At 39.7% G+C, this 26,364-nt stretch overlaps 2 protein-coding genes across 5 annotated transcripts in view; one reads left to right on the forward strand and one right to left on the reverse strand.

Moving 5' to 3' along the window:
- Positions 1 to 7,065, reverse strand: part of nfasca (neurofascin homolog (chicken) a) — an 80,906-nt gene extending 73,841 nt beyond the window's left edge. For all 3 annotated transcript variants that reach the window (XM_047809339.1, XM_047809343.1, XM_047809264.1), the window contains exon 1: positions 6,932 to 7,065. The gene's annotated coding sequence lies outside the window, so the exon portion shown is untranslated. The remainder of the gene's footprint in view (positions 1 to 6,931) is intronic.
- Positions 7,029 to 26,364, forward strand: part of pik3c2b (phosphatidylinositol-4-phosphate 3-kinase, catalytic subunit type 2 beta) — a 52,456-nt gene continuing 33,120 nt past the window's right edge. For both annotated transcript variants that reach the window (XM_027144246.2, XM_027144248.2), the window contains exons 1-10: positions 7,029 to 7,320; positions 15,762 to 16,609; positions 16,865 to 16,959; positions 17,693 to 17,853; positions 20,094 to 20,214; positions 22,043 to 22,154; positions 23,332 to 23,411; positions 23,576 to 23,639; positions 24,412 to 24,558; positions 24,856 to 24,889. In XM_027144246.2, the coding sequence (XP_027000047.1) occupies positions 15,854 to 16,609; positions 16,865 to 16,959; positions 17,693 to 17,853; positions 20,094 to 20,214; positions 22,043 to 22,154; positions 23,332 to 23,411; positions 23,576 to 23,639; positions 24,412 to 24,558; positions 24,856 to 24,889 (1,570 nt within the window). In that variant the 5' untranslated portion in view covers positions 7,029 to 7,320; positions 15,762 to 15,853. The remainder of the gene's footprint in view (positions 7,321 to 15,761; positions 16,610 to 16,864; positions 16,960 to 17,692; positions 17,854 to 20,093; positions 20,215 to 22,042; positions 22,155 to 23,331; positions 23,412 to 23,575; positions 23,640 to 24,411; positions 24,559 to 24,855; positions 24,890 to 26,364) is intronic.

Consider the following 26,364-nt stretch of genomic DNA (forward strand, 5'->3'; position numbering starts at 1 on the left):
CATTAATGTTAGGTTTATATTTAAGTGCTCATATTAGCATGTATTTTTTTCCTGTAGTAACAGCTCCTAAACAGACAGCAGGCACACCACATAATCTAAGCCTAATAATAAATGGATTAAAAGCATGTTATTATTTAGCAAAGAAAAGTGTATAACCATTGATATGGTGACATTTCCTCTTAGAAGTTTGATATTTTAAATAATCTTAGGTTTAAGTGCTTTGCAAATTCAAGGGAGTCATTTCCTATTATCACTTACATTATAGATATATACAGTTGTTCCCTCAACAAGTACTCATTTCTCTCTCTCTTGAATTAAATGAGATAAAAATGCAGCTTGTTATGTTGTCCTGAAGGTTTGAGGTTTATAGACTTTGTGTAAACTTTAAATGTACTGAAAAGTTATTTGTAAATTATTATTTTATTATTTGGAGCTGAAGTTGCAGGTATAAAAGAATTCTGAAAGGCAGTGATGCATCACCTCAACACCCCTAAATCTTATGTCCTTGGATATATAGAGTCAGACATAACATCACATCTAGTTACATCACACAATTCACAACCACACCACCAGAGTACAACCTTCCTTGGCTTCAAGTGCTCTTTTTTAAGTTGTTACATGATCTTTGGATATATGAAGTCTAAGCACTTGGACAGTTGGGAAGCTTTACTGATTGTCTAGTTATTTTCTGAATTGTTTTCTATAATGTTGAGTGTACTTCGGCAGGTCTACTTTGGCAGGTCAGCTACTTAATGTATGCTTCCACTCCATCTAGGAAATGAGCACTATGTTTATTTGATATCTCCATGAAAAAAAATTCTGTCTGAATAGATTACTTCAGATGCTTTTTGTCATATTATGTGGGGGAAGGTTTTTGTACCAGTAGTGGCATGTGTTTGGGATGTAGTAGAAAAGATGTGCTTCTGCTACATGATGGTAAAATTTCAAGATGTTTTTTATTAAATGAATGTATTAATTAATTTAAAAATGAAAGAAATCTAAACCATTAAGCCATACAAGCCCTCAGGATAGACAGTGTGTTAGAAGTGCAAGCAGTGAATCTGTAAAAGCATCAACTTGCATTATTAATGATCATTTGAAGATGCTGTATACCCTTCATTTTATAGTGAATATCTAAAGCGTTTGTAAGACCATCACACAACTTATACTATACCACACACAACTGTGTGTTGGTTCAAATGTGTTGGTGTATGATAATGATAATTCCACTGAGTAATTGAACTTCACTGGCTTCTTTGGATTCAGATCTAATCTTGTCTAATGCACAGTCTAAAATTGTCTCGGTGGTGGTGATGATTAAGAAATTAATATCACCTTACCGAGCTTTTTTTCTCTAGTATTTGTATTCTCATGAATGACCCTTTTTGCCTCGCTGACCGCCTTGCTGGTTTTTTGCATCTTTTTGTCTGTTTGCTGTGCTCACTACTCACTACATGCTGACTACTTCCCTTATCTGCATCATGGATTCCGCTTCCAATTCATTACAGAATACTTCGCCTCCTACAAATCCAGCAGATACCACTGAACTCCAACCCCTGGTGGCCCATCAAGGTGTGCTGCTTACCAGGAACAACTCACAGCACAACAAAACACTAATGCTAACCTCATTCAAGCTCTCCTTAACCCTCCCACACCCAGAGCCGAGTCTTTTCTTATGGCACTCCCAGATAGGTTTGATGTCTCCGCTGATCGTTGGAAAGGCTTGTGAAGTGTTTTTAACCAACCTGCTAAATGTGCATTTTAATGACACTTTTAACTGGGTTCTTATGCTCATTTTTTCCAGCTACTTATGGTTGTTTTTGAGCACCCTGCTGGAGGACACAATATCTCCTTGCAGAAGCTTTGTCTGTAGCTGACTATGCCATGAGGTTTTGCACTTTGGCTGCACAAAGTGATGGGAATGAGTCCGCATTAAAATGCATATTTCATGAAGGATTGAATCCCACACTACAGGCTGAACTTGCCTGCCGAGACAATGGCACCACCCTGGCACAGTATTTCATGCTGACTATTTGTTTGGACATTCTAATTCGCAATCGGGCCTCACGCTCACATATCTCACCAGAACCAGTCGAGCAAACCCATGCAAATTGGACAGTCCCGTTTGTCCACTGATTATCGGCAATGACGCCTCCATCAGCAGCTGTGTTTTTACTGTGGGCAAGCAAGCCACAGGTGTGCTTCATGTCCTGAGAAGTCTAAACACCAAGTTACCAAGGCGGTTACCAATTGCTTGCATTGATTCTCTGTGGTAATACTACGTACCCTTTCTCAGCCTTAATAGATTCAGGTTCCTTTGTTACAGCGTCAACTGGTAGAGGATCTACAACTCCTCACCATCCTATGCACCGTTCCCCTATGAATTAAGGTGGTGGATAACAACCCATCGGGAACGGCCTCATCATATAACAAACTATTTCCCTCAAGCTACAGATGGGCATTTTTCACACAGGGGAAATAACCCAGTTCATCACATCCAGTCCAACTAACCAAATAATCCTTGGCCTTTAGCTGGCTTCAAGACCACTATCCAAAGATATCATGGCCTCACAAAAACTTACAAGCTGGTCATCCTGCTGCTTAAACCAAAGTATCAAGTACTCACCCAGACTCTCATTTCCCATCATGTCATGGCAACTGGCCATCCCTGGTGCTTACCATGACTTAATGGAACTGTTGCAGTGCTATCTCTGAGATATGGGTCCCCAGGTGAAATTCAATGCACCGAACCCATTAATGCACCGTGCATTCCTCCATAACATAACACAGATTATTTCTTGAATCCTGCACACAAAATAATGTAAAAAAAATGGCTATCTTGGTGAGTATCTACATAAAGTATTAATATATTACATAATGTTATATTTAAAACTCTATTGTGCAACAAAATGATACCATTGTAAATACAAATACAGTGACTGAGTAGACATTTAGGTGAGATAATAAAAAAAACTGCCTAAAAGACAATCATCCACAATCAATCTCTCTTTCTCACTCCCCTTCCCTATCCAGGCTCTGACTACCACAGAAATATTGATTCCACCGGTTTGCATTTGAGTCTAAGGATTACATCATTACTTTGGTAAATATATTTTATCTATGGTATTAAAGTTTATTTAGAAAATACCAAAATGTGTTTATACAGTAGCTAGCCAGCCAGTAAATCACATACTGTATGATAAATGTAAGCTAGCACTATTTCATTGACATTTTATAAGGCTAGCTAGCTCAAGCTGTTCTTCTCTTTCTTCTGTCCTGTCTGCTAGCCAGTTTTCTGTTATTTTACAGAAGTACAGTACTGGTCAATAGTTTGGACACATTATTTTTATTATTATTATTATATACATTATTTTTATCACATTATTACACTATTTTTAATCTTTTGAAAGAAGACTCTTATGCTCATCAAGTCTAGAAATAATTCTAATATGCTGATTTCTCATCAATTTTAGAGTCGTTGTGTAGTTTTTTTTTTTATAACCTGTTATAATATTTTTCAGGATTCTTAATACAAAATTACATTTTAAATTGTAATAATATTTCAGAAAATTACTTTTTTCTTTATCATTGATCAAATAAATCAGACTTAAATGAGCATAAAATACTTCTTTCAAAAACATGAAAGAAATTGTAATTGGTACCAACTTTTGAATGAACTATTGTATATAATAGGTTATAGTTTGTTTTAGCAAGCATGCTGGTTGAGGAGTATTTTTTGATCTAGACCATTTCTATTCATTTGCATCAATTGTAAAATGTTTTTATTCCAAAATATTCTAAATGTTCTATTCATTATTTATATATCTATGCATTGCATTGCATAAGTGTTTTTACAAGCTTTTTTTTTCAATCTTATTCTATAGAACTATGCCACACACACCATCTCATGTGTGGATACATTTCACTTCAGCCAGTGTGGAAGGAAAGGCTGTTTACAGTTCAAATACTGGGCAAAAACTTACTGTATGTTAAGAATGAAACAAAGATGCAACAGCATTTAGCCAAGTGCCAAGAGTTTTCCCAGGGCTCAAAACAAGCAGCCATGGGCAAGAGTTCATCTGCTTAAATTCAAAGTGAAAATGATTCAGATTCAGACACCCTCTCTTCAGCTCCTGGTCACTCTGGAATTAGAGGACTTATTGATTCAATGGATGAATATATCCAGAGAAATGCTGATGGATGTTATGCTCAAGCAAAATGTATGCAACTGGCTCACCTCTGATGCCCACAGCCAATGTCTCTTGGAAGAGATTTCTGAATGTTGTTTGACCTTCATACTGTACACACCTCCCATCAGACATCCACTAATTTGCTGGATAGAGTTACACAGTGTGCTAGCAAAGATCACTGACAAACCATTGACAATGCTGACTGCATTTCAGTCATCTTTGATGGGTGGTCGAATGTCAAGGAGGGGACAAGGAACAATCAACTACATTGTCACCAATGTAACAAATGTAACTGACAATGCTGTGAATATGAATGTTGCACACGTGAAGGAGACCTACCCACACCTAACATCAAATGGCTATGAAGCTCAACTCTTAATCTTCTCCTGAAAGACATCATGAAACTGAATACAATAAACAAGACAGCAAAACAAGTAGTGAAATATGTGAAGGGCAAATATCTTATGAAGGGAAGCAATCTACCTAAGTAAAAAGAAAAAACACTACACTGAAGCTTGTATGACAGTCTGCTAGAGGGGAAGGAGTCTTTACAAGAGATGGCCATATGCCAGACTGCAGCCATTGAAAGTGCCATCAAGAGAATCCTCTTGGATGATGTGTTCTGCAAAATAGTGACTAGCAGGATTAGAATCAAAGGTGAAAATTCCATCTTGGGTCCAGCATGTATGCTGCTGTGTGTACTGGCTTCCTGCAGAAATCCCGGTGTTTCCCCATTAATTTGGTGAAACACCGGGATTTCTGCAGGAAGCCAGTACACACAGCAGCATACATGCTGGACCCAAAGTACTGTATGAGAAAAGCATGCTCTCTGTTGAAAAGATCAGCACTGCTTACAGTATTATTCCTGCCATGTCTCACCATCTGTGTCTTGATGAAAGCAAAGTTCTTGGCAGTCTGGCAAAGTACCACACCAAGCAAGGTCTTTGGGAATGGGATGGGATATGGCAGTTGAGCCAGCACATATCTGCATGCACCTTATGGAAAGGACTTTGTGGATTTAAGGCCCTTGCACCTGTAGCCTCTATCATCCTTCAAATTCCACGAACATCAGCCACCTCTGAGCGCAACTGGTCACTGTTTGTGAACACACACAAACAGGCTCACAAATGCAAGGGCTGAAAAATTGCTTGTCATCCAGGCAAACCTACAGCTCTTTGAGCATGACACAGAGCCATCTTCAACATGGCTGGAGAGTGTAACCGAATGAGTCAGATGTCGAGGAAGTGGATATGGAGGTTGTTGATGAGGTCCAAGAAGAAGCCACTGACACCTGAAAGGATTGAGATTAAAAATGCAGAATCCGTAGACTTCAGAGAAATTTAAGAGAAAATGCTTTGATCTTACATTTTGAATGGTACTTTTTTGGAAGGGAACGGGTGGGAGATGCATCAATTATAAAGCAATCTTAAGGAAATGTGTTTATTAATTCAGCATTTTATCATTTTGTGTTCCACAATGAAAAATGTAAAGTTCCACTATAATTATATAGTCAAAATGTCATTTTATTCAAATCTGTATTAGATTGTATGCATGGATTCAAATCCTTCCGTAAATTCAGTAACAACAAGCCATGGTTCACAGCCAAACTGAAAAAACTTCGACATGCCAAGGAAGATGCCTACAGAGGAGAGGACACAACCTCCTTCTGGCAGACGCTACAGAACTTTGCTTACTAAAACTGCCAGACACAGGAACAGTTTCTTTCCCCAGGCAATCGACCTTATTAACAACTCACCATAATTATATTCCCTGCTTCATAGCATAAGTACTGCATTATCAGAACTGTCAGTCATCACATCATCCGTATATGTTACACACACTGCTGCTGCTGCATATTGTACAAAAACAATACTGTTATTTGCACTACCATGCACTTCTCACACTTTATGTACATAACTGATCAGTCATATTCTCTGTATACATATTTAATACTCATACTAATACTATTGTATAGTATAGTGTTATTTATGTCTGTACTTTTGAGAGTCACAAACAGCTGGAACCAAATTCCTTGTGTGTGTGGACACACTTGGCCAATAAACCTGATTCTGATTATGAGATTGCATGCATGTCAGCTTATGTCCAAACAAAATGTTTATATTTATGTTGTATATGTATATGATACAGTTTAGATGCATTTCCAAAACTTGTAATATTTCCAAAATTCCCCAGATGAAGTTCCCATGGAAAGTTTCCGGCCCCTTTGCAACCCTAATATTGATTCTACCTTCATTACAGTGGGGAACCTTTAGCAATCCTGGCGTAGACTCTTATCTACCACTAGATGGCGGTGTGTCTCGGGCACTAATTAACATTGCCTGTCAAGTTACAGGTGGCATCATTACACCATGGCACTGTTCAGACAGTGAGACAGCTGACAGGAACAACTGCTCACACCTGAGGGTTTCACAATATCGCATGGTTGCCAGGTTTTATTAAAAGAAATAAAATAAACGTCGCTACTTTCAAGCATATAAAAAGTATATATGTTTCTTGACATCAGAAAGTGTTTAATTAAATCGTCGTTCGCTCAAAAACAGAAAAAGAAATACATTAGTCAGTCCAAAAACAGCCTGTGAACCACAGAAAAATATAATATATAATACTGGTACCTTTTAATCTTAACCATTAACCTTAGTACTAACACGACAAAAGAAAGCATCGAATTTTTACACATAAAAACACTATTAGGAAAAATCTCTGATCCGAGCTGTCTGTACCTGTTATTACGCTCATGTCCACTAGGGGCCCTCGTTGTTATTCCGCCTTTCCTCTGCGCTTCCAGCTCCCATTCACTTCACCAATGAAAGCGCGCTGAACTGAGAATCTCGACGCTGAAAGCAACAAACCGAAAACCTTCTGCGAATCAGCCACGAAATAGACCGGTCTCGGTATACAGTGCGGAATTTAAGCGTCGTCGCTGACGTTATATGAAGTACGTAAGTGTGTGGAGCGCAGTGTGTTAGAACCCATGTGTGATCCAGGGCCACATTACTGACCGGAAACTGGCGTCTGCACCGGAGCTGATCATCATAAGGACCGCAGATCAATTCATTTGGAAGCGGGATTTGAAGAGCATGAATCACGCACCGGAAAAGCCGTAGACAAGGTTTGTTTGGTGTTGTTTTTTTTATATATATATATCTACAGACTAAATGTCTTTGACACTGGTTGGAAACAGCAGTGTTGCGCGCTGACGGTGCGCAGTGACGGTGTTATTTACGTTTCTCCCAGGGCTCGTGCACGGATACTGAACCTCTCCATGTCCACACACCAGTACTGACCGTGGTTTAGTGGAATAAAGAAAGAAAGAAATAAAGAAATTGTGGTGTAAAATTTAAGACGTTAATCTCAAAGACAGAATTGAACACCGTTGTTATTCCTCACTGACGTCGCTTCACCATCAGGCTACGATGTAAACATCTCTCTGAGCTCCATGTGAAACCCGCTTCATATAATGATTTCTAATATCTTTTTTCTTTAATACACGGATACAGTATTTATAAGAGTCTGTTTGTGTGGCATTGAATGGTTTCTAAGCCCACAAACAGTGTAAACAAAGTTTGAAAAGGAAAAGGAGCTGAAATAGCAGGTTTTCTCCTGTGTGCTGTATGATTATAGGCTCCATCAGTGCAGATTAAAGCTGTTTCATTTATTTCTCTTATATCTGGTCTGTGTGCAAAGTGAGAGAGGGGGAAGGGAAAGGAAGCATCAGGCTTCTGTGAGGTCAATAACGGATTCACTCTCAGTCTTTGTAAGCGTCAGGTTTGTTTCTGCGAGATGTGACATGTACCGTCGTGTGTCTTCTGTACGGAAACTGGTTAAGCAGGTTGTAGAAACGCTGACACATGACTCGAAATATGACACAAAATAGTCTCCAACTCGCTACACATGACGCATAATAATCTCCAGTTTACAATATATGACAGAATACACTTCAACTCCTCACACATAACACAAAGCACAGTTACACATGGCACAAAACACACACTAGCTCACCACACATGGCACAAAACGCACTCTAGCTCACCACACATGGCACAAAACACACTCTAGCTCACCACACACGGCACAAAACACACACTAGCTCACCACACATGGCACAAAACGCACTCTAGCTCACCACACATGGCACAAAACGCACTCCAGCTCACCACACACAAGAGGAAACGCACTCCAGCTCACCACACATGGCACAAAACGCACTCCAGCTCACCACACATGGCACAAAACGCACTCCAGCTCACCACACACAAGAGGAAACGCACTCCAGCTCACCACACATGGCACAAAAACGCACTCCAGCTCACCACAGACAAGAGGAAACGCACTCTAGCTCACCACACATGGCACAAAACGCACTCTAGCTCACCACACATGGCACAAAACGCACTCTAGCTCACCACACATGGCACAAAACAACACTAGCTCACCACACATGGCACAAAACACACACTAGCTCACATGGCACAAAACAACACTAGCTCACCACACATGGCACAAAACGCACTCTAGCTCACCACACATGGCACAAAACGCACTCCAGCTCACCACACATGGCACAAAACGCACTCCAGCTCACCACACATGGCACAAAACGCACTCCAGCTCACCACACATGGCACAAAACGCACTCCAGCTCACCACACACAAGAGGAAACGCACTCCAGCTCACCACACATGGCACAAAACACACTCTAGCTCACCACACATGGCACAAAAACGCACTCCAGCTCACCACAGACAAGAGGAAACGCACTCTAGCTCACCACACATGGCACAAAACACACACTAGCTCACATGGCACAAAACACACAATAGCTCACATGGCACAAAACAACACTAGCTCACCACACATGGCACAAAACACACACTAGCTCACATGGCACAAAACACACAATAGCTCACATGGCACAAAACACACACTAGCTCACATGGCACAAAACAACACTAGCTCACCACACATGGCACAAAACACACACTAGCTCACATGGCACAAAACAACACTAGCTCACCACACATGGCACAAAACACACAATAGCTCACATGGCACAAAACAACACTAGCTCACATGGCACAAAACACACACTAGCTCACATGGCACAAAACACACACTAGCTCACATGGCACAAAACACACACTAGCTCACATGGCACAAAACACACACTAGCTCACATGGCACAAAACACACACTAGCTCACCACACATGGCACAAAACACACACTAGCTCACCACACATGGCACAAAACACACACTAGCTCACCACACATGGCACAAAACACACACTAGCTCACCACACATGGCACAAAACACACACTAGCTCACATGGCACAAAACACACACTAGCTCACATGGCACAAAACACACACTAGCTCACCACACATGGCACAAAACACACACTAGCTCACCACACATGGCACAAAACACACACTAGCTCACCACACATGGCACAAAACACACACTAGCTCACATGGCACAAAACACACACTAGCTCACATGGCACAAAACACACACTAGCTCACATGGCACAAAACACACACTAGCTCACATGGCACAAAACACACAATAGCTCACATGGCACAAAACGCACTCCAGCTCACCACACATGGCACAAAACGCACTCCAGCTCACCACACACAAGAGGAAACGCACTCCAGCTCACCACACATGGCACAAAACACACTCTAGCTCACCACACATGGCACAAAAACGCACTCCAGCTCACCACAGACAAGAGGAAACGCACTCTAGCTCACCACACATGGCACAAAACACACACTAGCTCACATGGCACAAAACACACAATAGCTCACATGGCACAAAACAAACACTAGCTCACCACACATGGCACAAAACACACACTAGCTTACATGGCACAAAACACACAATAGCTCACATGGCACAAAACACACACTAGCTCACATGGCACAAAACAACACTAGCTCACCACACATGGCACAAAACACACACTAGCTCACATGGCACAAAACACACACTAGCTCACATGGCACAAAACACACACTAGCTCACCACACATGGCACAAAACAACACTAGCTCACATGGCACAAAACACACACTAGCTCACATGGCACAAAACACACACTAGCTCACATGGCACAAAACACACACTAGCTCACATGGCACAAAACACACAATAGCTCACATGGCACAAAACACACAATAGCTCACATGGCACAAAACAACACTAGCTCACCACACATGGCACAAAACACACACTAGCTCACATGGCACAAAACAACACTAGCTCACCACACATGGCACAAAACGCACTCTAGCTCACCACACATGGCACAAAACGCACTCTAGCTCACCACACATGGCACAAAACGCACTCTAGCTCACCACACATGGCACAAAACGCACTCTAGCTCACCACACATGGCACAAAACGCACTCTAGCTCACCACACATGGCACAAAACACACTCTAGCTCACCACACATGGCACAAAACACACAATAGCTCACATGGCACAAAACAACACTAGCTCACCACACATGGCACAAAACACACACTAGCTCACATGGCACAAAACAACACTAGCTCACCACACATGGCACAAAACGCACTCTAGCTCACCACACATGGCACAAAACGCACTCTAGCTCACCACACATGGCACAAAACGCACTCTAGCTCACCACACATGGCACAAAACGCACTCTAGCTCACCACACATGGCACAAAACGCACTCTAGCTCACCACACATGGCACAAAACACACTCTAGCTCACCACACATGGCACAAAACACACTAGCTCACATGGCACAAAACACACTCTAGCTCACCACACATGGCAACAAACGCACTCTTGCTCACCACACACAAGAGGAAACACACTCCAACTCATCACACATGACACACAGCACTCGAATTTTAAATCCTTTTCACAATCACAATTGATCTGAAGCCATTTTCAGCATTCACTATCATTCAATACCGTACTCTTACTCCTGCTGATTGTGGTCTATTAATTGGTTTCTTGTTCTGAGTTACCTGAAACATGTTTTCCTTACATTTTACTAATTCACTGAATTAGCCGATGGTAATAACAGAAGCCTTTTTTTTAAATATTTTTTTAAATCACTGTCCTGTGTTCATGTTGTTGACAACAATAATGCAGATAACTTGGAAATCCTAATGGATGTAGGTGTAACTTGCTATTATTTCTCATGTTAGTGTTAAATCAAACACTTTATCAGTATTTCTAACAGTAGTGCAATATTTGAATGTATTGTACCACTTTAGGTCCTGTATTTTTTTTTTATCTAGCATTGAGCTTCTTCCATAATTTCCTTTTACTGACAAGCTAAGGGAAGTTCAAGATGGCATTCATATCGCTATATTTGCTCCTATTGGCTTGCAACATTGGGTGTCTTTTCCCTCTCGGGTTGTGATGGAAGCTGTATGTAAGAGGGTGCTGGTTTATTTGTTGGTGAGTGTTAATGGGGGGAGGGAGGTTGGTGTGAGGAGGTGCATGGCCAGAGATGACAGCGGCCTCTTTGTCTCTCATTTCTTGGAGGCGTGTGAACGTGTCTGTGCCTGCCCTGGCTCACGTGTTGTCCCTCTCTCTGTGTCCTTTGTTCGGTCAATCTGGGAGCCGCCCCTAATTGAATGGGATTATATCTTGGTGGGGGATTGATTCCAGGGTCCCAGGGTTGGAACAATGCAGACTCCGCCCTTGTTCCCACCCCTCCTCTCGCTCCTGCTTCCCTGCGGCCAAAAGACCTTGTTGCTCAGAATGGGGAGCTGATGGGAGAATCACACTCCTGGGAAAAGGAGGCAGCCACAGAGATGTTGTTTGGAAGTTGATGCTGCATACACATAGCACTAAGGATCCATCTGTTGATGTCTGGGCTGTGTGTTTACAAACATGTCTGGGTTGTAAATCTCTTTTCAGTGCACTGAGCCTGATAATCTTCATAATTTGATTTGATCATATCTCTCTGGCAGTCCAATCTCCTACCTGTGACTGAGGTTGTCCCCTTGTTCCTGGATGAACCGGTTTTGGCTTCCATCCAATTAGAGGCCATGTGTTTGGGTGTCCTTGCATCCATGCATATGAACTGCTGTGCCCAAATGGGGATGGGGATGGGGGGGGAACAGGTGCTAAATCGATTGGTTGACAAAAAAAACAAAATAAAAAGCTAATCTCAGAGGAGTCAGTGGTGCCCTTTTATTGTAGGTCTAGCAGTTCTTTAACACTTTATTTAGACCCCTCTTAAAGTGGCGTTAACCCCAGAAGCACTTGTGCTCATACATTTTGGGGGTGCACATAAAAGAGGCCAAAGTATGGAGCTCTTGAGGAACATGTGTCACTTGTCTCATTATCTTTTTCTCCACTCCTCTCATGCAATCTGTCCCTGTTGTTTGGAGGTCCGTGGGTAGAAGTGTGTAAGAATTTCCTGTGCATTGTTAGGATCAGATGGAAAAACCCACTGCCGGTTTTGTCAGTGCAGGTCAAAGCCGGGGTCAGCGGGCAGAGAAATTCCCATGTATATGTACATATGGTAATGAAATACTGTAGAGCTACACTAGAAGCTGGAGATTGAGAGGATAAATATAACATCAAAAAGCCCTTCATGTTACAAGTACTTTTTTGGCCAATTTGATTTACTAAGTCACAACTCAATAAAATTACAAAAATTAATTGTGGTGAACGCAGCTCAGAAAAAAATCCCCTGAATATGGTCCACCACCTAACTAATCTAACTAATGAACAGGTCATTTCTGAGTTGTTGTAGGTGAACTACAGAACAGGCCAGAAGGCATCCTGGAGAAAGCAAAACCAGTAATAAAAAAGAAAAATGCTGGAAAATCTGAAGATTTGCATGTTGGCTATTATAGGGGTTTGTAGGACATGCTTAATTAAGCAGAGTTAGTGAATAATTTTTTTTGTTAAATTCTGTTTGGCCTATATAAGGTCTTTTAGGTCATGTTTTTGCATATTGAAATTTGTTCTTCAGGACTAGTTTGAATCTTCTGCTTCACAGCAGGTGTCTGTGATTTGTAGAAAAAATATTCTCCTTGTAATATGTGATGTTCTTCCAGATCACATATTTCAGATTGTCAGTAAAATATCTTCTCTGGAGACACACTGCCCCAGGCACTGTAAACAGTGGAAAAAACAGTGATTTGTACTACTGCCCTTCAGTTACAAAAGGCTAGTTTGTAGAGCCGCCGTAGTGTATTTGTGTATTTGCGTCACAGTGCAGAGAATAGGATTATGGGTCACCATTTTGTGTAAAGGAATGCCGATGGATTTTTTTAAATATACTTTTTTGTACATCTATAATGCTGTCTATTGGCCTTCTGCTGATCACTGACTGGAGGTGTGTCTGGTGGCATAGCTGGAAGCATTACATCGGTTTTATTCTTTGTTTCTGAGTAATACTGTGAGTATTATTTAGTCTGCATAAAGCAGCTGATGACACAGTGAGGGAATATAACTATAAATATTGCAATAAATATAGAAACTTTAATATATGTTTCTATTTAACTATAACTATAAATAACTACAAACCAGGAGAAAATACAGGGTTTAAAAAAAAAGCTTCTCTAAACAGTGTTTTTCACAAGCTAATACTAGCTAGTGTTATTCACTAGCATTCTAGCTGCTGCTAATATCATTCCATGCTAAGACATTGCGTAGATGAAAACATAAGCACACACGATTATAAAGTGTCTCCACAGTCTGTTTTAACAAAGACAGTACTTATTTTTTTACACTTGCAGTGAGAGCACTCACACATCGCACCCTATGTTGTGCCATTGCTAGTTTTCTTTCACCATGCCAGAAAGATGTACAAACCAATAATATGCAAGAATACGCAGTTCCTTGGATCACAGTTCTGTATAGAACTGTTGGATTTTACAGAATAAACACAGTGGAAACAATGACTGCAAAATATACAAAGGAAAGTTTTTCCAGATAACCATATTAGCGTACGGTAGAGAAGTAGCGATGCCGTGTCCTTTTATACACAACGAAGATCACGAGTGGAAAAACAGAGCCATAATCAACAACCAAAAAGGAACTACTTATGAGAAAATAAGTAAAGCACTGGAAATGAATCACTCATGCCATGACATTTTACTTGGCCCAAGATACCAACGAAACGGTCAAACATTTTACACCATTTATTCTTATTACGACTTCCAAAATAGTAAATATTTTTCATAAATCAACTCAGATAATGCATTTAATTAATTGGGAAATTATTTTGCGTGCTCTGTTTGTTAACTTGCACAATAGTCTTAGGAATCAACATAGGATTGTGGATCATGATCCAGCAGAGTGTGTGTAAACAAGATTTTATTTAGTTTTACAAGGTCTCATTAATCAAATTCACATGTGAGGGCAGACACCTGTTGTATGCCAGTTTGGAAAGCTCCTCAACTCATGCCGACTAGCTGTTGTAGCCAAGCCATGTGTTTTGCGAATGTAGTTTTGTAGAGAACATTGTATAATGTGGCTTAATTTGTTTGAATTAGTTTTTTTATTAACTTGTACCAAAATCTACCTGAAAGGTCTCCGAGCTCCAAAACATAGCTCGGGTAACTCCTTTTATATATATGACATACGACACAAATGCCAACATTATATATATGTATGTTGGATATATGTTGGCATTTGTGTCATATGTCATAAAGCAGTATCTCTAACATCTTTTGTGTTTCAGTGTAGCATATATGCCTACCGCTTTGGACAGCATCTGAAATTACAGGTTGACCTGAAGCTCCATGTTAAACTTGTTGGCTTCCTGTATAAATTGGCTTATGCCACTGATGAACAAAGTTACCATTATTTTAATAGTGTGATGTTCCCAAATTGCTTCTTCATGAAAATTTGCGGATTCTATAAATGGAAGGTTAAATTTACAGAGATGATCTTAAGGCAGTTTATTAATTTGACCATTAGTAACATCTAAACAATTTAGTATTCTACACAGATTGTGTAGGACAGTTACTTATGTAGATTCTGGGTAATAAAAACCTATGCATAACTCCTATGGACAAGTTATCCACTTCATTTATCCAAACTGCATTCTTACAAATTTTTACAAAGAACCCACTGACCTCCTAGATGCTGACTTATGTATATATGTGAATTACAGTTGTTATGAAGACTCCCTGCATTGAGTGCTGATGGCTATGTACAGCCTACAAGAGAGCAGGCTCACTTTTGCTGAGCAAGCAAAGATAATTGGAGCCAGATGACGGTTCTTCTAAAACAAAACCCATCTGGGGTTCTCTTATTATAAATGCTGCGGCTGTAATTGAAAGTACTGCAGCTGTCATCCAAATGGAGCATATATTTGTGTTGATATCTAATTAGTTATGTGTGTAGTTTGTTTGTTGTGCAGATATTAGCCTTTTGTGAAGTGAGGTGTACTGTACATGTTTTATTGGGGATTGCTTTCTGTTACAGACAAGGTATGTACAGCCAGGCTAAATTGTGTGTTATAGGCAAAGAGATGTGAATAGGCAACTGTTAATTTCCTTTATGCTCTCCTATCTCTCAACAGGGCCCAAATGATTCTGCTGTGGATTTTATAGAGACTTCTTATCCCTCCAAATCCCCCCTTTTTTTCCACCCAGCATTGTTCCCTACAAGATTATGTCAGCAGCACAGACACAGAATGACAATGAGCAGCGTTGGAGCTGCCTGGAGTCTCTGGGTCTCAGTCCCAGAGAACTGGTTCTGGCTGAGGCTTTGCAGATGGAGTATGATGCACTTTCACGCCTTAAACAGGACAAAGATCCCACTGGAAGGGGAGAGTCTGAGAGTAGCAAGACCATGCCATCCAGAAATACACAATCTAGACATATCCCCAGCCCATCTGGGACAAACTTGCGCCAAGGGCTTTCAGGATCTGATCCAATTCTCAACCTCATCCAGCCTGGGGTTTCCAGCCCATCAAGGTCAAATATGGATCCTCATGGCTACAGCAAGGAACCACTCTATATCCTGGAAAATCCTGGGAAGAATGATTATGAAAGGATGACAGAAGGACTTTCAAAGGGATTGCCACCTCCAGATGAACCTCCTCCTGCAATTCCACCAAGAAATCCAATACCTCAACCAGACTCATTCCACCTCTGCAGGGGTTCAGCTCCCAGAGACGTGAATCTGTTCAGCCCTGAGGTGGACCAACCCAAGCTTTCATCTGGAGAAACCCTGAACTATGACAACCTGAATGACTCGCTTATGAAGCTCAGTGGTAGGCAGTCACCTAGGCAACAAAAAGCGAATGGCGACCAAGCTGGGAAGCCTGTGGCTCGTAGCAAGACGCTACCCCCTCAGGTGCCACCTCGCACCTATTTGCCTGTGCATAAAGGCATCCGAAACAACCGCAGAGTGTCAGCTGATCCGGTATGTACTATAAAAGTAATGTGAATGCCATCAGTGGCAGGTTTGATACCTAACTAACTTTTTCTTAACCATCTTAACAGTGCACCATGTAAATAATGTTGATCTTAATAAAACTCATCTTAATAATAATACAAAACTCTGGTCTTGTATCTTCTTAGATTAATTTAAAATAAAAATTGATGTAACATGCGTATGTATTTTATTTTAAATAGTGCCATAAAATTTGGCATTTAGTTTTACCTTCCTGTCCTTCAGGTGTCACTTCAATCCAGGAACAATGGCTATGAGCTCTTCCAGGTTTCTGAGGAGCGTGATGAGGAGGTGGCTGCCTTCTGTCATATGCTCGATGTGTGAGTTCTTTTTCTTTTCCCCCCAGAATGATGTGTTTTGTAACATTTTTACATATTTAATCAACAGTGCAGTAAAATGCAGATTCGGATGTTGCTAGAGGCAATGGCTGATTTTCTCAGTAACCTGAAAAGCATTTTTGCTAGCGAACACTTCTTGATAGAGTGTAAACCACATGTGTCCCACAACTTAGTACATTTGGTTTTAGAACTAGCTCAGAATGACTTTTCTATTGATGAATATTTACTTAAATAATAATATTGAATGTTGAATATTACATTTAATTGGGCATGAAACCTACCAGGCAGTTAATATTAAATAAGTTTTTATTTTTATTTTTGCTAATTAAATTGTTTTAACAAAATGGAAACTTTCAATAGGAATAATAAAATAAGCCTTTCTTAGCAAAAATTAAAGCTAAATAAAACAAAAGAAACCAGTATATTTTACGATGAACCTGAAGGCAATGAAATCAGAAAAAATATTAAAATATTGAAGTAAATATTAAAAGCAAGATAATCAGGAGCAAGTTATCGAATAAGCCCTATCTGAAGCCCAATCTGCAGTACGTTTGTAATTAAGTTTACCAAGTTTACCCTGCTTTAATTTGTGAATTCAGTAGGTACCGACATTTCGACCCGTGATTTTTAAAAGGATTTTCTGATACAGCACAGTAAGCATCATCCTTTAATGCTAATGTTATCGCTGTCCTGAGTGCATTGTTGTTGTGTGTAGGTTGCGCTCTGCTTACCCATGCATAGACCACTCTAAGAATGCAGGCTTTGTGTGGAGCCCATGTGTGGCAATGGAGGAGCTGCAGCAGGTACTCGAGGTCAGCATAAAGGTCACTGTCATCGGTGAGCACATCCGAGAGCCACTCATCTTCACCTGCGATGGTAAGCCAGAGTACTAACTTTCAGAATGTGGGTTGACAGAGGAATCTTTGGCAGTTAAATGGTGTTTAGTCCGGCAATAATTAAATGTATTTCTACAGACATGTGTTAGACTGTAGTTTTGCTCTAATTACTGAATCTCAATAGTTTTCCAATTGATTATGTATGGATAATGATAAACTTAAAATAATAATCGCCTGGATAGAAGTTAATGTTCATGCAAACTATGGCTTTAATTTGATTTGTATTGCTATATGCTGCTTACTCGAACACACATAATGTGATAAATGTCATTATGAGACAGTTAGTGTGTTCATTGAAACAGCTCTGGAAAATGGGGTCAAGTGCTGGTCTGGGAAACCTATGCACAGTCAGTGATGCTGTTCTTTACCCCTGTTTTGATAATTGGATAATGGAAAAGTTGGGTGTGTTCCCCAGTCTGCATCTCAGGAAACAAGAGTAATGTGTAAATTTAATAAGCCTTGGGTTCATGAATAATAATCAAACCAGGTCTTTGTTCTAATACAGTATACATAGCTTGAAGAGCTATGCACCAATTTTTTTTCTTTCTTTTCTTTGGCCAGCACTAGAGAATCTCATCTAATAGTCTGCAAGGGCTTTCACTTCTGAATCCTCATAATAGATTTACAGTGAATGGAAAGTGTGCCAGCCATCTGTTTTGTGTTTTCAATTAAAATGGACAGCTTTTCATTTGACCAGCTAAGAGAATCACACACAAATATGTATACACAGACTGCGGAGGCATAGGGCAGGATTAGAGAAAACCTGTGGGAGGAAGAACGGAGAATGGACAGTAAATAATTTTAACATGTCTAATTTTTTTTTATGCTTTCCATCTCACTCCATGACATGTCCTTTGCTATGGTGACACATGGTTTTGCAACAAATATGGAGTGTTATGAATTATGCATCTGGATGTGTTTTCTAGTGTTGCAGGTCACATCACATGACTTCTAACTGATTCTGTGATTATTAGAAAACCTGCTTGAAACTTGAAATGATGTATAAATGAAACCATTAAAATCCATAATTGTTGGCTTAAAACCTTACTTGAAAACCACATTCCAAACAAGGGAATATTTACAGAATAATAATATCAGCAAACCTGGTTAGCATGTTGATATGTATCTGTTAAACTGATTAGAGTGTATTTTAGAGGAGACGTGTATCTCTGTGAACTTGATGATCCATGCTCCTCCCCTTTCCTGTCAGTGGAGTATGTATTCGCTCAGTACACTTCATGAGTCATGCTTGTGTTTACAAGTGGAGGGTGGTCTTGCCTGAGTAAGCAGGAGCAAACCAAGCAACCTGTACATTCTCTTCTAGTTTGCTTATCTCAGCCTGTATGGCCATCTAATAGGTTTGACCTTGAAGTTCCAAAAGAAAGTCCTGACCATAAGACCTGTCGTAATAAATTGATGGCCTTTGCTTGATTGTTTAAGAATCAATGTTCGGAAAAAGGCACTTATGGTTGTATTATTGAAAGAAACTTTAAGGATATGGGAAAGGGGAAAATAGAGATTGAAAAAAGAGACCTTTTTTTAACCCTGTGAACCGGTTTTTATTTACAATGGGAGAAAACGTTCAACCTTTTCATCCCAGAGATGTTTCCCTGTGAGAAATTCACTGGCCTACTCCAGATTGCTGGCTAGTAGTTTTGTATAAGTGGAGCAGATGGTTAAGCATGTGGACAGGAAGGACTGTACTTGTGACACCAACTGGAGTCTGTATTGCAGACTGGCATAATAGTCACTGTCCACTAAAGTACTAAAAACTTTAATCGGAACACCTGCTCATTGATGCATTTATCTGATAAGTCAATCACAGCAGCAGCACAATGCATAAAATAATAATTGTAATGCTTCAGATCATGCAGAGGATTCAACAGTCTCTGAAATACTCAAAAACCCTGTGATGGTCAAACAAATTCTTCCCGTTCTAATATTTAACATGAACATAAACTGAAGTGTTTGTCCTATATCTGCACGATTTATTTCATGTTCTGCCACATGACTGAAATATTTGATAACTGCATAATTGGATAACTGGATGGTACAGTAGGCACGATCACCATTTCTTTTTCCCCTGTCTTTTGCTATGATATTGTGCACTGTTAGATATCAGTGAAGCCTTTCCAGTTATTGGCAAGACATCAATGCAAACTGAAATAATATCTAGATGTTATACAACCTCTATTGAAAAATCCTCTGCTTGTTTCTCAGGTTCATCCACTATTGACCTGCTAATATACCAGACCTTGTGCTACGCCCATGAAGACCTGGACCTAGTCGATGTGGATGACTACCTGATGAAAGTGTGTGGAAAATCAGAGTATCTCAACAAGTAAGAACTCCATGTGAACCAAGAAGTGGCAGTGCAGCATTTGCAAAATTTCAGCTGCTGCTTTTTCTATTCTTAGTAATAAAAAGTGAAACTATGGGTTATGGCTGCACAGTATATTTGTTGTTAATACTTACTGGAACTATTGGCCTAAGACTGCAGAAGCATGAAATATTAATGGATCCTTTTTTTGACTGATCTCAAATGTTCTAGGTATGTTCTCTATGAATATAAAAATCAACCTCTTGATAAATTCCTGCCCCTTATTTTCATACCCTGAGCTGGAGGTTCCACACTCACCACCTTTTTGTCACCTTTCTATTATTCACCGACTCCTACGTAAGTCTTTTGGTGTTTAGTGCAAAGTAGAAGCTGCCCAGAACTCCAGCCTGAGAGTCATTCCACATTTGATGCCGGAGGATAAATGCATACTTTTCACTCCCTTATGTTTTTCTTCTAACGTTTTTTATTTAAGAATCCACATCATTAGTTTGCTAATCAGATACTAGCTGAATAAAAATTTTGAAGAAAACATGCTAAACCTCATGTTAACCACCTCTGCTTTATACCATTGTCAGTTTATAGTGTAAAAGTTTTGTTGTTGGTTATTATTATTTTAATACAGTGCAGGTCATTTTCCTAATCCACATATGTGACAAGATAGAGCACCCCTAGCACATGCTGAGCGATACAACTGGTTGAGAGGCCAGCTCAGGGTTTGGCACCAGGCCATGCAGAGGCCTCCTGTAATGCCGTTTCATTGCCATTATGGCATCCAGGCCACTCTCTTTTCCCCCATTTTCCTGTGGCTATAATGCCCACCTCACACTGGGCACAGAGGCCTGGGCATCCAGCCCAGATCTCACTCAGTGTTTAAAAAAAAAAAAAAAGAAAAGGGAAGGAAACACAAAAAGTATGTGTATTGGTCAGTCATGAAAAGTAATGCCAGACAATGTAACAAGTGGCATGTTATATAGGCAGTTTCTTTTCTTGATGGTGTTTGCTGCCAAAACTGTGGCCGGAAAAAGAGGCGATTACAAAAGAAAAAAGCCTGCTTAGTGGTTTGTGGTACAAATAGTCTTGTCATTCAACGAAGGGCCCCTCAGGAAAAAAGAAAACCTGTGGCTGCAGAAAACCATAGTGGGTTTCCCCCAAAATGTGAGAACATTTAACAAGTTGTGTAATATTTAATGCGTTATTATTTGCTTTGATAGGGTGGTGAACAGCCTGTGGTCTGTGTGAGATCAGTGCCTGACTGAACAGTATAACACAGATGAACGGCAACGTAAATCAACCAGTCATCGCGCTTTGACTACAATAGCACGTGCAATATGTGGTTGTAAGAGTTGGATGTTTTTTCTAAGGGTGCAGCTGGCCGGAAACATGTCTCGTCTCGATAACCTTGAGCTTGTGCAAAGTGGGAGGGACTTCCTGTGTGTAGCACTTTTATTATTCCACAGTTGTTGATGCCAGAATCAACAGTAGCTTGCTTTTTTTTTTTTTTAGGGTTAAACAGTATATTTTGGTCTTAACATTTCCATAATGAAGAAAAACGTTTGTGATTTTCAAAACACTGATAAAATCATACTTCAACTTCACTCATTTGAATGGCAAAGCAAGTTCCTGTCAAAGCCAGACTTTGAATTTAGTCACTGTATTTGTCTATATCCGGAAGTCAATATGCTACCAAATTAAAGTTATAGTTTGTTTCAAGTTTATGACTTTTCCCTGCAAATGTTTCATGTTTTTTTTTTTGTTTTGTTTTTTTTGTCACAAAAGACACACAAAGGTTCAAACAGCACTCTTGGTTCTCTTTCTCTTTTTCTCTCAGCTCTCAGACTTTGGCTGGACTTGAATATGTCCAGCAGTGTCTGAAGTTTGATTGGGACGTCCAGCTTTTCCTCACCAAGAGAAGCTCTGTTAACATGGAGTTAGCCCGCACTGTGAGTACCAAAACACAGCACATTTTCTTGAGGCTTTTTGTTAACAATATAAACCATGGTGCAGGGAGGGGAATGAGAGGTCTCTGTTATGGGGCATGTAAGCCAGCTATCATTCAAGCTATATGGACAGACCTGCAATTAAAACCATATTTTGTAATAATTACAACTTTACCAGAAATGTGTTTACACCGGTTGAAAAATAATATGGACGCCTTCATGTTCTTTTGTTAGCAACAAAATGTTCTTTCTAGACATCGATCTAGCCAGCTTATTGTGATGTATATTTATCTTAAATAAAGCAAACACTTGCAGTATAACATGGATAAATCTGTAACACGGACCATACTGTTTGGCAGTTTTAAGAAGGTAATCTTCAGTAAAATTTCTTTTCCCGTTTTTTTCTGCATCTCGTCTGCTTTTATGACACACTATGCTGCACTGTGTGTGGTTGTGTATGAATCAAATAAAATTTTAATATGAAATGTTAGTTATGATTAATTTTTAGCCAGCTAGCTTTTTGTCAATGCTACCCAGTATTGTCTCCTAGATTGTTGCTAAATTTACTCAGTATTGTCTTGTAGGTCTATACTAGATTGATTAAAATGTATTTTTCCCTGGCTAGCTTGTTGCTAAATCTACTTAGTATTGTCTCCGGCTAGCATGTTGCTACATCTACTCAGTATTGTCTACTGGCTAGCTTGTTGCTAAATCTATTCAGTATTTTTTGCTAGGTCTATACTAGATCAATTAAAAAGTATGCTAGCCTGTTGCTAGCACAACTTAGTATTGTCCCCTGGCTACTGAGCTGCTACATCTACTCAGTATTGTCTCCTGGCTAGTGTGTTGTTGCATCTAATCAGGATTGTCTACAGGCTAGCTTGTTGTTGCATCTAATCAGGATTGTCTACAGGCTAGCTCGTTGCTAAATCTACTTAGTATTGTCTCCTGGCTAGCGTGTTGTTAAATCTGCTCAGTATTGTCTTGTGGCTAGTTTGTTTCTAAGATCACCTAAAGTGTAGAACATGTTGTTTTGTCATTAGATATTGGCTGGTAACTGTGTTATACTGCACAAATGGACATACAAACATATGCGTATGTAAGACTATACTAATCTTGTAGTAGTATATAATATTTAGTTATTAATATCTGAAGATTCTTGTATTTTCTGTTACTCCAGGTAGAAGATGATGATACGGCATCCTCCCTGAACCACAGCATCATGCTGCAGGAGAGGCCCATCAAGCAAACTGTGACAAGGTGAAGAAAGGATGAATGCTTTGAAAGAAAAAAACGAAACGTTCTTGCCCAATTAGCAAAATTGAACATGCTTTCTAAGTCGGATAGCATACCGTGGGACACAGGATATGGGGTATACGAGTCATCATTGTACCTAGCATTTGATTTTTTTGTTTTTTCCACAGGGAGGCACTCACTTTGCTTCTGGACACTTTTCATAATGAGGCAGAGTCCTTCATGTTATCAGAGGTAGTATAAGAATGAATTCCTATCAAAGCACTATCAAATCTGTGTGGTCAAAGCAAATCCTGCAAAATGAGAATGACCTGAATGTCCATGTACAGGGGTTTGGTGTAAGCAGAACTGTTACAATACCCGTAGAACTTAAATCTGCTCAAACCTGATTGGCCAGACGACAAATAATTTACTAGAACTGCTGTGCTGACATAGTGCTGTATTCAAGACAAAATTATTCTATTCTGCTCCTTCTATTGCAATATTATTATTATTCCTTTTTTTGGTTCCATGATTACATTTCTATAGTAATAGTTAATTCACAGAGATGTATATGGTGGACATTCTCCATAAAGTGATTAAAAGAATTCATATGGTGTTTTATGTGGTGTTTTTTGTTTGTTTGTTTTTTAAAACCTTTTTTAGAAGGAGACTCCATTGTTAGTAGTTTCAAAGTGTAAAGCTTTTTCCATTTTCTTTATAAAAGAAGCTGATTTTTTCTTTGTTTATTTTTTCTAATTACTGGAAGAGTACAGGTATAGTATAATAAATGATTTTACAATAAAATGTAAATATGACCTGGCAAATTGCTTTGGTATTAGAGGTATAAAACATGCTATTATTATAAAAAGAAGTGTCATAATGTTCGGCTCAAAGCACACAGTTCCATTGTTGCTAATGTTCCTTATTTTTGATATTTTTTTTAGCATTCTAAACCCCCCCAACCCCCCCCCCCCACCCTTTCTTTCTTTCTGTGCGGTTCTCTCCCTCTCTCCACCATCTCTAGGCTGAACTGCAGTTGCACGTGGAGCGCTTGGTTCAGTCCGTCAAGGCTCTGTGCAGCTCGCTGGCTGCTGTGGAAACGCCTGACATCACCTCAGCCCTGAATCAGCTGCCTGCTTGCCCGTGCAGACTGCAGCCTAGAGTGCAGAAGGTGAACACAGACACGAGTATATATTCCGGCCGAAAAGCCAAAATGAATGAGCTACTGGAAAACACATATTGATGTATTGGTCTGCTGAGCTGCACGCTGCACTAGCACTGTATTTCTGTTGAAGTCTCTGAGCCATGCTGGCATCTGTACAGCCTGCAGACTAACTGTACATACCGTACTGAACGTACTCTTTCGAACTGTTAACCTTTAAAGCCGCAACACTTATGCTGCCGAAATTTCCCCCAGTGCAATTGTCTCATCTGTTTTCTGATTGTCTGTGTGTTTTCTGTTTCACAGGATGTGAGCATGCTGATGAAGAGAGAAAACCGAGGTACTGTTCCCATCATCCCTGGGTAGTCTGCATGCATCACAATTCTGCTGTGACCTGCTCTTAGAGACAGTATCACTTTAGCCATTATTTTGTCTTAACTGCTCAAAGATGGACATCTCAGTAATCCACGTCATCATTTGTTATCCACGTCATACATTTTAGCTCTATTTCTATATCATATCATTATTAGCAATCTAATCATTTTTCGATTGAGCGTAAGTAAGACCTTAAAGTCTTGTTGTTGTTTTATAATACAGGCGTTCACAAAGCTTAGCAATTCGTACATTTTTTTTTGTATTTTTTTTGTATGTGAATTTATTGATAATGAGCAAGTCAGAGGCGAGGGTGGCAAGGGAAAATCTCGGATATGATCTGAGGAAGAAACCTTGAGAGATGACACTGGAGAATGTGATTTTATAAATAATTTCCTACATTCCTGGAAATGCATTCCAATTCTAACAAGTTTCTTGTTGAGGTTATTAGCTGCCACTGATGGAGCCTGGTTATGTAGTATACAAACTATTTTGTAGAGTGAAAGTGATTAATTTACGTAGTATTAAACATCATCCAGTTATGTTATGAAATCTCCCAAGGATGTTGTTACTAAGGTGAATAAAGACTGTAGTATTAAAAAGAGAACACTGAGAGCACAGCAGGAAATATTGCTGTTTCACAACTCCAGTAACCCAAATTGGATCTTAATCAAACCATGTTGTATTTCAGAAGACAAACTGTGATAATGAAACTATGGCTAATGCAAGGCATTTACAATCAGGCCCTAGTGCTTTTCTGCAACTTGGAAAATCCAGTAAGACATGTAGCGTGTTATTAAAATTCTTTCGGCATAGTTTTACCTTTTAGTAAACCGTAAAATGCCCAGAACTAAACATGAGGGTTAAAGCAGGAGTGTGAGTGAGAGAGCGATGCGATCTGTAGTCAGAGTGTGTTTGTGTGAAAAGACCTCCTGCTGTAAGGACGTCTGTCTGCTTCTTTGCTGGGATAAACAGGAAGGATGCGTGTCTGGCCTCAGGATGCACACTGTTCACCTTCCTCTCATGTGCTCTACTCCATAAACATGTGCTCTGCTCCTGTTTGATCAGATCAGGCTTTATTTGCACCAATAAATCTCCACTGTAGGTGGTTGGTTGTTAATCTGGAGGTAAATCCCCAAGAATTAGTTGTGATCAGTGAAAATGATAAGAACAGTAATAATAAGAGAGTCTCTGCCATCCTTATTAAATGTTAATTAATTAAGTATATGCAGGTAATGCATTAAGGCACAATGGCTTGATTTTAGGCCAAATGTGGACCTACATGGAGCACAATAGTGTAGTAATAATAATGATGCAAAATAATACAAGATTGTGTAAAGCGTATAATAAAAGGTGAAGTTCGCATACTTAAAAATGGAAAAAAAAAGGTTTCCAGCTTGCCTTTCTCAATGTTATAAAAACATCCACTAGTTCTTGTCTCTT

The sequence above is a fragment of the Tachysurus fulvidraco genome, chromosome 2 (assembly GCF_022655615.1).
Source record: "Tachysurus fulvidraco isolate hzauxx_2018 chromosome 2, HZAU_PFXX_2.0, whole genome shotgun sequence".
Classification (NCBI taxonomy): domain Eukaryota; kingdom Metazoa; phylum Chordata; class Actinopteri; order Siluriformes; family Bagridae; genus Tachysurus; species Tachysurus fulvidraco.